We start from the raw sequence: 13,241 nt of genomic DNA, 5'->3' as shown, positions 1-13,241 counted from the left end.
CCGTGGGGACTTGCTGGAGGGCCACAGGCAAGCCGCCAGCCTCTGGGGCCTTGGTTTCCTTCCGAACCTGACCAGTGTCAGCCCCACAGAGACTGGGGAGGAAGCAAGCACTGGGGACAGAGGTGCTGGGTGGATGGACCCTGACCTCTGGCTTCCTTGCCAGCTGCTCTTTGACAAGCATTTCACACTGAAGAGGTACGAGGTGGCTGGACGCAGAGTCCTCTTCTACTTTGATGAGGTACTACTGTCACTGGGGTGGGGCTGGGCACAGGGGTGGAGGCTTCTGCAGCAGTCGTGTTGGTGATGGCGGAGCTGTCATGGCCCAGTGTGGTTCCTGCAACCATCTCATATGGTGAAAAAGAAACAGAGAATAAATCCAGGCAGAGCCGGTACAGCTGGTGGCTTTGCGCCCCAGCCAGCTCACTTGGGTGGAAAACATTGGGAGGGGATGGAACAGTATTCAGGCATAAAAAGGAGTGTAGCACTGATGTGTGGATGAACCTGAACACCGGACACAAAAGGCTTCCTAGCGCATAATCCCATGTGTATGAAAAGTCCAGAACAGGTGAATCCATAGAGACACACAGAGCAGGCTTGTGGTTGCCAGGGGCTGGGGGAGGGGAGGGTGGGAGTGAGGAGTGAAAGACCAGGTGTTCTAACACGTAGACTGGAAGGACCCACACAACTAAGTGGAATCAAGTTTCTGTTTTTCACGCCTCCTGGGCACCCTGAAAATCAGCCAGTTCTGGGCACATGCTTTGAGGCATAGTAGGGGCTGTCGCTCATCCCTGAACCTAGTGGCCCCAGCCAGGCCTGAGCCCGTCTGCTAACCCCACAGATCCCCAGCCGGTGCCTGACCTGCGTGCGGTTCCGCGCGCTGCGTGAGCATGTTGTGGGCAGGACGTCTGCGCTGCCCGTCTCTGTGTACGACTACTACGAGCCTGGTAGGCCCGCGCCCACCCGCACCCTCAGCTCAGTTCCTCACCTTGTCACCCCATCAGTTGGTCACTCCTCCCCTACCTCGTCCCGCAGCCTTCGAAGCCACGCGGTTCTATAACGTCAGCTCGCGCAGTCCGCTTGCCCGGGAGCTGTGCGCAGGGCCCGCGTGCAACGAGGTGGAGCGCGCCCCGGCTCAGGGGCCCGGTGAGTGCGCGGGCTGCTGCCTCCCCTACCCCCAGCCACCCCGACCGCCCTTCTGGAGCTCAGGTGCGAGCGGGGGAGCGGGGTCTCCAGGCAGAGGACAGCTGGGTAAAGGAAGGAGGACAAGCTGGCTCATTCTGGGGACAGGGCCGGGCAGGGTGTGGGCGGGCACCGAAGGGGGCGGGGCCGAGGGGCTGTGGGCGGGCACCGAAGGGGGCGGGGCCGAGGGGCTGTGGGCGGGCACCGAAGAGGGGCGGGGCCGAGCGGGCTGTGGGCGGGCACCGAAGGGGGAGGGGCCGAGGGGCGGTGGGCGGGCACCGAAGGGGGCGGGGCCGAGCGAGAGGGGCGGGGCCGAGGGGCTGTGGGCGGGCACCGAAGAGGGGCGGGGCCGAGCGAGAGGGGCGGGGCCGAGCGGGCTGTGGGCGGGCACCGAAGGGGGAGGGGCCGAGGGGCTGTGGGCGGGCACCAAAGAGGGGCAGGGCCGAGCGAGAGGAGGGCGGGGCCGAGCTAGCTGTGGGCGGGCACCGAAGGGGGAGGGGCCGAGCGGGCTGTGGGCGGGCACAGAAGGGGAGGGGCCGAGCGGGCTGTGGGCGGGCACAGAAGGGGGAGGGGCCGAGCGGGCTGTGGGCAGGCACCGAAGAGGGGCGGGGCCGAGCGAGAGGGGCGGGGCCGAGGGGCTGTGGGCGGGCACCGAAGGGGGCGGGGCCGGGCGAGGTGTGGGCGCGCAGCGGGATGGGGCGGGGCCGAGGGTCTGTGGGCGGGCACCGAAGAGGGGCGGGGCCGAGCGAGAGGGGCGGGGCCGAGGGGCTGTGGGCGGGCAGTGCGGGGGCGGGGCCTAGAGGCGTGAAAGTGAGATGAGGAGAGGGCGGGGCCGATCGGGGTGAGGGCACCCAGAGCAGAACCCGTGGTGCCCCTTCCTGCGTCCACAAACCAGAGGTGTAGGGACTGCAGGGCCCTGGTCATGAGCTCCGAGGGTGGCCATAGCAAAGGGCTGGGTGGGGCTGTGGAGATCCTTCAAAACCTTTTTATTTTTCAAACGTACTTGCAATAGGTTTAGATTGCTTTGGTTGATAACTTCAGTTGTTTTTGCAAGTAGTGGGCAAATACTTGCATGAAATTCCAGCAGGTCAGGGCTCAGGGACTCCCAGTAACTGTCGACCAGTCGCCACCCTGTCGAAGGTAGTAGTCCCCGCCCCCAGGGACTTTTCCTCCACTCCAGGCCTGGTGGGAAGCGCGGGCCAGGTGGGGATTGGGGTTCCGGAGACCCTGCCGACTTCACCTCGCCCTCAGGGTGGTCCCCGGGCGAGCGAGGTCCTGCGGCCGCCCCAGAGGAGGGGGCGAAGATTTTGCGCTGTGGCTGCGCCGGGGACTGTAGCGCCCGCGGGGACCCAGTGTGCGGCTCCAACGGTGTCGTCTACACCAGCGCCTGCCACCTGCAGGAAGCCGCCTGCCTAGGCCGCGTGAGATTGGAGCCTGCACCCCCTGGCCGCTGTGCCCTCGGTGAGGACCCAGCTGGGTCTGGGACCCCAGCTCTCCCTGGATACAAATAGTGCATCCCTCTCTTCTTTATCACATCCTCCTCCTCTCCATCACCCCCTCCTCCTCCCCATCCCCACCTCCTCTGCCCCATCACCTCCTCCCATCACCTTCATCCTCCACCTCGCACCACCTCCTCCTCCCATCACCTTCTCTTCCCTGTCACCTTCTCCCTCCTGTCTAGTGTCACTCCGTCTCCTCTCCTCTCCTCTCCCCTCCTCTCCCCCCACTCCCTGACTGTCGCAGTCCTCCATTCCCTGTTTCTCCCTGATCCTAACAGAAGTGGCCCCTGAATCTCTCATCTCTGACTCTCTGTCTTTGGACTCAGGACTGTCACGCTCTGTTCCTTAGGCCTTGTGTCCTCCCCGTTTCTGGTTCCTTGCATTGGGGTTTCTGCATCTCCTCAGTCCTGCCTGAGTCTCTCCCCATCCCCAGCCCAAGTTTGTGCCTTTCTGGGACTACACATCTCTGAGCTCTGTGTCCCCTTCCCCCACCCTTGTAATCTCTCACCTCCTGCCTGTTGCTCTGGGCCATAGATCTCCTCTTTATGGTCTCTCTGGGCTATCTGCCATCCAGATGGTCCCCCTCCAGTGCCCTCCTACCGACTGAGCCCCCCTTCCTTCCAGAGCAGCTGACACCGGCCTCTGCGTCATACAGTTACGACTATGACCCAGTGCCCCCGGACTCTGGGCACCTGGCAGCCAGCCATGGCCATGAGGTGATGGACTTGGAGGGGGAGGCAGAGGACAGGTGAGAGCCAAGCCCCTCAATTCCCTCCCCCTACTGGCCCTGCACCTGACAGGAAGTGGGAGTGACCAATAGATGGGTCAGCCTGCAGGTTTCCAGAAACTAGGTAGGAAAGAGACAAGGTGATGGGGAGGAGGGGGAGGAGGAGGAGGAGGTGGTGATGAAGAGGATAGGGAGATGCACTATCTGTATCCAGGGAGAGCTGGGGTCCCAGAGGCCAGACCCAAGCTGAGTCCTTACCAAGGGCACAGTGGCCAGGGGGGTGCAGGCTCCAGTCTTCCAGGGCCTAGGCAGGTGGCCTCCTGCAGGGATCCATTCTCTCCTGACCCCATCCCCCACTGTCCATCCAACATACATCAGAGAACAGCCTGTAGGAGGGCAGTAAGGCTGAGCCTTCCCGAGGACGCAACCCCAGGACAGACCTGTCCATGGGGTGCCTTGGGACCCTGTTAAAGAAATCATTCACGATGCTTGTTAAGATGGCAAGGAAGACTTTGTTCAAGGGAAGGGGCACTGGAGACCAGTAGCAGGACCATGTGGTGGGGCCTTACAGTGGAGAGGAAGCCAGGACCCAGTTCTGAATGCTACAAGAAAGAATGGAGATTTATAGTCAAGGACCAGCGTGGGGTCCATGAACAAAGAATTACTGACCGGAAACATCAGGGATGAAGGGAGAGTTCTGACTGACCCCACCTAACAGCATCCCTCCCAAAAGGCAAGCCAGGGTGTCAGACAATGCCCCAGGGCTGGTGGGGAGGAGGGAGCTGACTGGGTATGGAGGGTGACCAGGTATGGAGTGAGGGATTCCAGCCTAAGCCGACGTAGCAGGGCTCTTGCTGTAATTGGACAGCGCTCAGATGAATGAACCCCAAAGCCCAGAAGTGGAGACCTAGTCGAAAAAGAGGAGCCTGAGTGGCTTTTGATCAGAGAATCTTTGTCACTCCAGGGAAGGGAAGGGGAAGTGGGTGGGAGACCAGAGAGCCCTGTGGGGTGAGGCTGGGGAATGGCTGCCGGGCAGACTTCCTGGAGGAGGCGAACTTTTCTAAATTACAGCAAACTCAAGAGGTTTAAGCAATGGGTTGAGTTTATCAGCTCAGGTACGTGCCAGCTCCTGGGGCTGGCTGCACTGTCAGGCCTCAGACTGTGTCCCCCTAGGTCCTGCCTGCCTTGGCGGGGTCTCCCCGACACATGTCTGTGGCAAAGGCAGGGTTTTGGCACACCCAGTGGGAATGCTTCCACCAGTGCCCACCAAAGTCCCGGAGGCTCAGGGCCGCATCCTCCAGTCAGGCACTAGGGCTCTCAGTCCGTGTGCGCTTAATATAATTATTGGTAGAGCTGGGCTTACGGCTCTGGTTTCAGAATTTGTTCTGTTTTGTCCTCCGTGGCTCCTTTTGCCTCTATTGAATATTTTTTTCAGGATTCCATTTCGATTCCACTCCAGGGATCACCATATATATCCCTTTTCAGTTGGTTGTTCATTTTTCACCACTGTCACAACTGACTCTGCAGTTTTCCCCTAGGGGTGGCTTTGTGCCGTCACCGCCTTGGTCAAGATACAGGCGGGCTGTCCCTTTACAGCCACGCCCACCCGGCCCCTCCCCCGAGTGTCCTTGGGGGAATGCTGTGGAAACGGGAGTCCTTTGGAGACTGGCTTTTCTCACTTGCCTCCCATCCACGTTGTTGTGTGTACCAGAAGTGAACAACCTGTCCCATCGCCGTGCCCCGGTGGCAGTGGGCAGGGTCCTGAGGGTCCTCCTCAGGGGACATGCACCTGCCCCATGACGTGGAGGCGGCTTCAGCCGAGGGCACGCTGGCCCCCGGGAGGCCTGGCAGCCCACGTTGTCTTTCTCTTTTCTCTCTCCAGTCAGAGTGGCTTCTCTTCCTAATGCTCCGACAAGAGGACTTGATCTGGCTGCGTCCTGTCCCTGTCTGCCCCCCCGGAAGGGGGCCACTGAGGGGAGAGCTCCCTTGCCCCTCTGGTGGGCGGGCAGACCCCGCTCCAGGTGACTCCAGCCTCCAAATGAACCTGATACACGGAACGCAGAGACCTGCCTCAATGGATGACAGGCCTCCTCCCAGCCCTCCCTCAACCAGGGGGTCGGCCTCGATCCCCCCACCTCCCCACCTGCACCTGGGTCTGGCTGCACCCCTCCTCGGGCCAGAGCAGCTCCTGCTCCTGGGGCAGGGGTGGAATTCCTGGGAAGGACCTGAGGCCAAAGGCCTCTGTCAGCAACTTCCAAGTGAAATAGGCTGCCTTTCTCCAAGATGCAAAGGTCTGGCCCCCTTTGGGGCACCTGGCTGCTGAGGCCCTGGACCTAGACTTCAAATTGTCCCATAATGGTCACAGTCCCCACATACACCCCTCCCCATCTCACCGCAGGGGTCCCTGAATGTTTGGTCCTGACAGTGCCAGGTCCTCGGAGAGCCACGGGCTCTGACAGAGGCGCCTTCAGCTTCCTGCCTCCAGGACTAGGTCGATTCCCACCCCAGGGTCTCACCCCCTGAGCCCCTGAGCTCCCAGGACCCCACACGGGGAACTGCTCTCTCCCAGCATCCTGGGAGGGAGCCCCAGCTCTGCACCCAGGCCTGCCTTCATCGGGGGACCCTCCCACATTCCTCTTTGTAACCCTCAGGGGATGCCTGCCTCTCTTTGCTCCCGTGCACGGCCTGTCTTCTCCCCTTCGCAGTGGTATTTATTGCAGCCCGTGCTGCTCGTCTCTGACCTCCAGCCAGTGGGTCCCCAGCGTGCAGCGCCGGCCACTTTCCTGCGCCGCTCACCCCCACCAGCCTACAGGGGACAGTTCCTGGGCCCTGGGCCCGCTCCCTGCGGAGGCCGCTCCTATAATAAAAGCTCATTTCCAGAGTCACAGCCAGACTTTGGCCTCTGGGGGGGCAGCACTGAGGGCTGGAGCCCCTGCTCCTGTCAGGCTCCCAACACCTCTGTTCCCTGGTCTCCAGCTCAGCCTTTCAGAGCTGGGTGGGGAGGAACATTTCGAACACCTGCACCCCAACCTAATCGCAGACTCCCATGCATTTGTAAGAAATGCTACCAGGACAGAGAGGGTCCCAGGTACCCCTTACCCAGCCTCCCCTGGAAGTAACATCTTGGAAAATTCGTGCATCATCAACCAGGCTCTTGACATGGGTATGCTTCGCTCTCCTAACACTTCCCCAGGCTCCTCATGTGTGTCCTGGGGCTGCATGCCCCCTGGCTGGTTTTTCCCTAGACCAGATGCATATGGGCCCCATGGGGAAGCCAGGAACAGCCCCCACCTGCCTCTGCCTTGGGGAAACCTGCTTACTCCCACAGTTGATGCCCCTGTGGCTCCGGACAGAGTGCTGCTCTTCGGTGTGGGGGCAGTGGCTACCCTTCCCCTGGTGGTATCACCCCAACCCCAATACACACTCCAGAACAGCTCAGAACCTGGTAAACAGCTGGGGTGGGGGTGGCAGGGCGGTAGCCCTCACCCCCAGGCCTTACCCGTCCACCCTCCAGAAGTCCACCCACCTGGTCCTGGGTGGTGGGAGACATTAACATCAAGAAAAGGATTTAGATCTTAGGTTGACGGGAAGAGGTGCCATCCTGCAGCCAGGGTGACAGCAAAAGACAATCCTGTAGATCCCCATGCCAGGCCGCACCAGGTTTTGGGGAGCAGATGAGGGCCTCCTCAGTGACTGTTCAGGAGATGCCCCAAACCCGGGAGCCTGTCCCAGAGCTAGGCCCTGGGCTTTGGGGAGGGAGGACTCCGTCTACCCTCCTGGCCACCTGGGCCATGACGGGGTGGGCAGCCGGAGCAGCCTCCCGGGGGGGGGGGTCCTGCAGCAGCTCTAGAGTAGCCTCGGCAACCCCTCTGCCCCCCCGGGACACGAGGGAGCTGGCCGGACCTGGGAATCTGCATTTAGCCCAGATACTAGTTTCTTGGCACTGCTGTAGCCAAATACCACAGAACAGGTGACTTAAGACAACAGGAATTTATTCTCTGACAGTTCTGGAGGCCGGAAGCTTGAGATCAAGGTGTGGGCGGGGTTGGCATCTTCCGGGGGCTCTGAGGGAGCGTGGCTTGGGCGGTCGGTTTCTGGAGGCCTCTGGCCGGGGCGTCGTGTTCTCTGGCTGTGGCTGCGTCACCCCAATGTCCGCCTTCGTGGTCAGATGGCCTCCTTCCCGGTGTGTATGTGCATCCTCTCCTTATAAGGACACTGGTCACAGCAGATTTAGGCTCTCCCCTCCTCCGGTGTGACCCAATTTCAACAGTACCTGCAAAGCCCCTATTTCACAGCAGCTCACATTCAGGGCGTCCCTGTAGACACGAACTGGGAGGGGACCCCACTCGGCCCCGTGCAACCCCCTCTCCGTCTGCCCCGCCTCCCGGGGGCCCGTCACACCAGCGAGGTGGAGCGGGTGCCGGTGCCCTGGGTGCCCCCGTCCCTGGAGGCTGCCGAGGCGCCCGGGGCCCAGCAGAGCAGCCTCTCCCGCACCTTGTCCCTGAACTCTGCGGACACGTAGTAGTAGATGAAGGGATCCACGCAGCTGTTGAGGGTGCTGAGCGCCAGGCTGGGCACGTAGGCCGCGTACAGGTCCCCCCAGGCGTCCGGGCCCGGGTCCGAGTAGTGCAGCAGCAGCAGCGTGTTGCTGGGCACGAAGAAGGCCAGGGCCGAGGCGAGCACCAGCGCCGTGAGCCCCAGCGCGTGGCCGTAGCGCGGGCCGCCGGCCGCCAGCGCGCACAGCGCGGCCGCGTAGCTCAGCAGCACGACGAGCAGCGGCAGGAAGCAGCCGAGCACGGCCAGGCACAGGAAGGCGGGCCGCCAGTAGGAGGCCTGGGCGCCCGCGGGCAGCGCGTCGTGGCACAGCACGCGGGGCGGCCGCGCCAGCTGGAAGGTCTGCTGCTGCAGCGCCAGGGGCAGCGCCAGGGCCGCCGCCGCCAGCCAGGCCAGCGCGCAGAGCCCGGCCGCCAGGCGCCAGCCGCGCAGCGTGAGGGCTCGGAGCGGGTGCACCACGCCGAGGTAGCGGTCCAGGCTGATGGCCGCCAGCAGCAGCACCGAGCCGTACATGTGCCCGTAGAGCGCCGCCGTGGTGGCGCGGCAGGCCGCCTCGCCGAAGGGCCAGTGGCGGTCCTGCAGGTGGTAGGCGATGCGCAGCGGCAGCGTCAAGGCCAGCAGCAGGTCGGCGGCCGCCAGGTTCATGAGCAGCGTGGTGGAGGGCAGCCGCGGCACCCGCGTGGCCAGCACCCAGAGCGCCAGGCCGTTGGCCGGCAGCCCCACCAGCAGGGCCAGCCCGTACACGGCGGGCACCAGCCGCGTGGCCACCCAGCCCAGCAGCAGGGCGCGGGAGCTTTCTGGGATCTCCAGGATCTCGCTGTTGTTAGCCCAGGGTTGGCCGGGGAAGCTGCGCAGGTGGGGCGAGTGAGGGGTCCCCTCCTGGGGCCCGCTCAGGGGCCCCACTGTGCCATCTGGGGGAAAGGGGATGGAGGCGTTGAGAGTCTGGTTGTCACCCCCGTTTCGCCCCACCCCCACCCCGCCGTCCCTCCCACTGCGGGATGCGGCTCCCTAGGGGCTCCAGTCCAGGCTCCAGCTCTCAGGAACCCCCAGCTTGGTGAGTCAGAGCTGGACAGACACCCCCAGCCCTGGCACCGGGCTGGGTTGGAGGACTGCCCGCTCCCAGCCAGTTCCCTGTCTCCCACTCATGAACTCTAGGCCTCCCTCCAGCCCCCAGACAAGGCCCAAGGGCATGCACCATTACCTCCCCCTGTGCTCCCCATCTCGTCATAGGTGAGGGGGCTCTGGCTGTCGTCTTCCAGGTTGAACCCCATAACCAGAGGCCAGAGCAGCACCAGGGCCCACATGCTGCCAAGGCTGCTCTGGGCTGGGGCCGGCTGACCTAGGGCTTCCTCCCTGGCTGGACCCCCCACCCCCAGCTTCCTGAGTGCCAGTGGAGGATTGGACAGGCCCCAGTGAGATAAACCACGCCCTGCCCCCACAAGCCTGTGACAGGCCCTTGGTGTGGCCTGACAGGGAGGCCTGGTGGCTAGAGTCACTCAGTTTCAAAAACAGGGTCCCAGTGTTGGGCTGGCAAGATGGGGGAGGAAATTCCCCACCCTCAGCCTCTGTCTAGCCCAGAAAGCCTCTCCAGGCTGAGTGGCTGCTTCCTGCTACCCGGTCATGTGAGCAGCCCCCGTTCCCAGGACAGCCCTGCAGGTCACGTCCCCAGGCAAGGGCTCTGCGCCCTTCCTGCAGCCCCCCCCCCCCCCCATCTGTGGCTGGCTGGACCAGAGCCCTGCCTCCCAAGTCAGAGGTCAGAGCAGGTGAGTGATCCTCCCCCGTCCCCAGACACCCGGGTCCTCTGTGGGGGCTGCACTGTCTTATTGGGACTATCCTGGGGAGCAGAGAGGAGCCCAGCTTCGGCCTCCTTCTGGGTCTTGAGGCCCCTTCTGCTCCCCTCCTGGTTCCATCCGCAGCCTGGGGCTCCCGGGAACGGTCAAGGCCAGAACTCAGCTTGAGAGTGGTGGCCAGGCCAGCCCGGGACAGAGGGCCCCTGAGCCACCCACCCTCCTCTCGCGCCTCCTCGTCCCTGCACTCAGATGGGGGCCCACCTTGCAGGTGAAAAAATTCAGAGGGGCTCGCGGGGGAGGGGGGAGGGTCTTCCTCTCTTCTGCACACAGTCCCCCTCTGATGCCCCTCCAGGGAGAGGCCTCCGCCGTGCTCCGCGCTGGGGGGTCTCGACCTGTGTGGTCAGGCTGCTGCTGCTGGGGTAGGGGGACGGTCTGAGAGCAGGAGAACCCCAAGGGGGCGGTAGGGGGGCAAGGAAGAAGAAATGAACCAGGGGTGGGAGAAGGGCAGCGATGCGGCCTGTCCTGGTGCTGGGAACCCTAATCTAGCCACACACTCAAGGTCACGGGGACTGGCCAGGAAGTGACCGAGCAGTCCCGGACGGCGTCGGGGCAGCTGAGGGTGAGATGCCAAGGTCCCGGCCCCCAGTCCAGGGTGGGGGACCCAGGCCCAGACAGTTCCGGCCGGGACAGGGTCTTAGCCAGGAGTCTCCCCTGTTTCCGGACTGTTTCCACCGGCACCGGTGACAAATTCAGCCACGCGTGTGTCTCCGCAGGCACCTTGTGACCGAGGTCCCTCTGAGCTCACAGGGAAACCCAGATGGGGACCCCCTGCTGCTCTCCAGGAGCAGGACGTGGAACCTGTGCAAGGGCGGCTGGGGGGCTGGCGACTGGGGGACTCTGGGGGAGGCTGGTTGGACTCAGGAGTCCATGTCTGGGGAGGGATGGGGAGGCGGGGGGGGGGGGCACGCGGGCAGGAAGTCACTTGTTGGGGGGGCGGGTATTCTCCGCAGGGCAGAGGCGGGGTTGTGTATCCACAGCATCACAGAAACAACCCTGTGCCAGCAGGAGGGGGCAGCCCCCCCCCACAGGATGTACGGGGCCACCTGCCGTGCCAGGGGCTTTCTGGAGGATGCTGAGGGCAGCCGCCTTTGGGGAGAGGGACTTGGGGGCCTACTGTTTGTGTGCTTTTGTGTACTGTTGGGATTTTTCTGTGTCATCTGTCACTGTCCGTAAAAACCTTACTTTTTTGTTTATTATTTATTTAGCTCCACGCCCAGCATGGAGCCCAATGCGGGGCTTGAACTTACTACCCTGAGATCAAGACCTGAGCCACCCAGGTGCCCCCCGAAACTCACATTTTTAAAAAAGCAGAATAGCGGCCCCTGGGTGGCTGAGTCAGTTGAGCCTCTGCCTTCGGCTCAAGTCATGATCCCAGGGTCCTTGGATCGAGTCCTTCTTTGGGCTCCCGGCTCAGCGGGGAGGCTGCTTCTCCCTCTTCCCCTGCCCCTCCTCTCTGCTCGTGCTCTCTCTCTTTCAATCTCTTTCTCTCAAATAAATCCTTTTTTAAAAATTAAAAAGGCAGGATAGCAGCTTTAAAAAGGAAGGAAAATCTGGGGCGCCTGGGTGGCTCACTGGTGGAGCGTCTGCCTTTGGCTCCGGGCGTGATCTGGGGGGTCCTGGGATCGAGTCCCGCGTCAGGCTCCCTGCATGGAGCCTGCTTCTCCCTCTGCCTGTGTCCCTGCCTCTCTCTCTCTCTGTCTCTCATGAATAAATAAATAAAATCTTTTAAAAAAGTAAAAAAATAAAAAGGAAGGAGAATCTGATAGAAGCTATTCTACAGCATGGATGATGCTGAGTGAGATAAGCTGCCAAGAAAGCATCGATACTATGTGACCCCACTAAGATGAGGTCCCTCGACGTGGTCCGATTCTCAGAGCCAGCGAGTAGGCGGTGGATGCGGGTGCGAGGGGCCGGGGGAGGAGTGGGGGCGTCTGTGTTTCATGGGGACAGAGTTCCCAGTTTGGGAAGACGGGGAAGTTCTGGAGAGGGACGGCGGGGATGGTTGCATAACCACGTGGATGTACTTACAGCCACTGAACTGGACACTTAAAATGGCTCAATTTTACGTGTATTTTAACTGAATTAAAAACATTTAAAATGATGGGGTGGAGGGGAAGGGCAATCTGATCTGAGTCAGCAGATGGTCCTGGATTCCCAAAGCCGGCAGCCCCACCTGGCCCGCCCAGGAGCCCCCGCAGCCCATGCTGGCCCACCTCGAGGTCTCCAGTGGACGATGGAGGTCGGTGCGTCAGTTAGAGACGCCTCAAGTCCAACGCAACGCCTCTCGGGGCACCATCTTCGTGGAAAGTGTGATTTCTTCATGCTGTACTTTGAAGGCAGATGGGCACGCACAACCGCGTGTCTGCCTAATTCCCGGGCTGGGCCTCAGCCTGTGGGCAGGGACATTAACCCACTTCCGGCCCAGAGGAGGGTGCCCTGACCACGTCTCACCAGGCTCCAGGGGTTGAGGTCTGGCGCTCTCAACCCCAGATGCCCCTGGGACCGCAGTCCAAGCTGCACCATCATACCATGCCCTGGCGCTTGGGCACACAGGAGCTGCCATTCAGATCTCAAGCCCACACCCCCGGCCCTCGGGCCCTCAGCCTTCTACCCCGAGGTCCTACTCCCCCAGGCCCCACCCCGCCCTCCTGAGATGCCTTCGGGTCAACTTGCTTTTCAGAACAATCGGCCTCCTCCTCAGCCAGGACATCAGGTGTAAAGCGCTGCTTATACCTTGTGAAATAGCCATGGAGACAAACCCTTCACAAATAGCAGAAGAGATAAATAGATGCTCATCAGGCACCCCTGGAAAGCCTCCCCCCCCCAAGTATCACCCGCCTGCTCCCTCTCCTCTCCGGGAAGGAGGAGGTGCCGGGCGGTGAGGATGGAGGGCTGCTTTATCCATCAGGGCTGTTCATCAGGGCATGATCGCCTGCTGCAGACAGCGCCTTGAACAGGCCCTGAGGATCTGGTGCCTCCACGAGTCCGGGGAGGGCAGGCTGGTCCCCTGCTCCGCGCCTCACCAGGCTGCAGGCTGTGTCCACGGGGCCAGGTCCTCACCCGCACAGGTCATAACCCCTTCCCAACACAGCCAGCAGGAGACCCTCCCTCCCGTTTCTCCTGCGGAGCCCTGACCCCAGCCACAGGCCCCGCCAACTCCAGGGACCGTGTCCTTCTCGGAAGCTGCTGCAGCAGCTGCCAGGGCCCACGCCCCAGGGCACCCCTCCCAGAGCTTCCAACCAGAAGGCCCGACTGCGGGAACCCAGGGCCCTGGGACCCATCCTCGACGTGGGCTCGAGGCAAGGAGGCATCTGGGGTAGCACTGAGCCTCATTCGCCAAACTCCCGGGAGCCCTGATCCTCTGGAGGGGTTGGCGTGCGGCACCATGTGTGTGGGGGTGCATGGCGAGGGGGTTGCTGGAAGGCAGCAACG

General features: G+C 62.5%; 2 protein-coding genes across 9 annotated transcripts in view; one reads left to right on the top strand and one right to left on the bottom strand.

Annotated features, from left to right (window-relative positions):
- Positions 1–6,519, top strand: part of CPAMD8 (C3 and PZP like alpha-2-macroglobulin domain containing 8) — a 76,478-nt gene extending 69,959 nt beyond the window's left edge. For 3 of the 8 annotated variants that reach the window (XM_041763976.1, XM_041763980.1, XM_041763981.1), the window contains exons 37-42: positions 164–238; positions 839–944; positions 1,033–1,143; positions 2,431–2,640; positions 3,303–3,426; positions 5,288–6,518. In XM_041763976.1, coding sequence (XP_041619910.1) covers positions 164–238; positions 839–944; positions 1,033–1,143; positions 2,431–2,640; positions 3,303–3,426; positions 5,288–5,309 — 648 coding nt within the window. In that variant the 3' untranslated portion in view covers positions 5,310–6,518. Of the gene's footprint in view, positions 1–163; positions 239–838; positions 945–1,032; positions 1,249–2,263; positions 2,320–2,430; positions 2,641–3,302; positions 3,427–5,287 lie in introns of those variants that run through there. The other 5 variants (XR_005989066.1, XM_041763982.1, XM_041763979.1 and 2 more) reach the window with 5 other exon arrangements.
- Positions 6,520–7,402: 883 nt separating this feature from the next.
- On the bottom strand, positions 7,403–9,355 carry F2RL3 (F2R like thrombin or trypsin receptor 3). The gene is made up of 2 exons (XM_041763665.1): positions 9,161–9,355; positions 7,403–8,870 (listed from the first exon to the last, which is right to left on the bottom strand). The coding sequence occupies exons 1-2, from the start codon at positions 9,261–9,263 to the stop codon at positions 7,801–7,803; spliced, it is 1,173 nt and encodes a 390-aa protein (XP_041619599.1). The 5' UTR covers positions 9,264–9,355; the 3' UTR covers positions 7,403–7,800.
- Positions 9,356–13,241: the final 3,886 nt, after the last annotated feature.

The sequence above is a fragment of the Vulpes lagopus genome, chromosome 7 (assembly GCF_018345385.1).
Source record: "Vulpes lagopus strain Blue_001 chromosome 7, ASM1834538v1, whole genome shotgun sequence".
Taxonomy (NCBI): Eukaryota; Metazoa; Chordata; class Mammalia; order Carnivora; family Canidae; genus Vulpes; species Vulpes lagopus.
The sequence above is the reverse complement of the archived record's forward strand: the minus strand, read 5'-3'. Positions and strand labels throughout refer to the sequence as shown.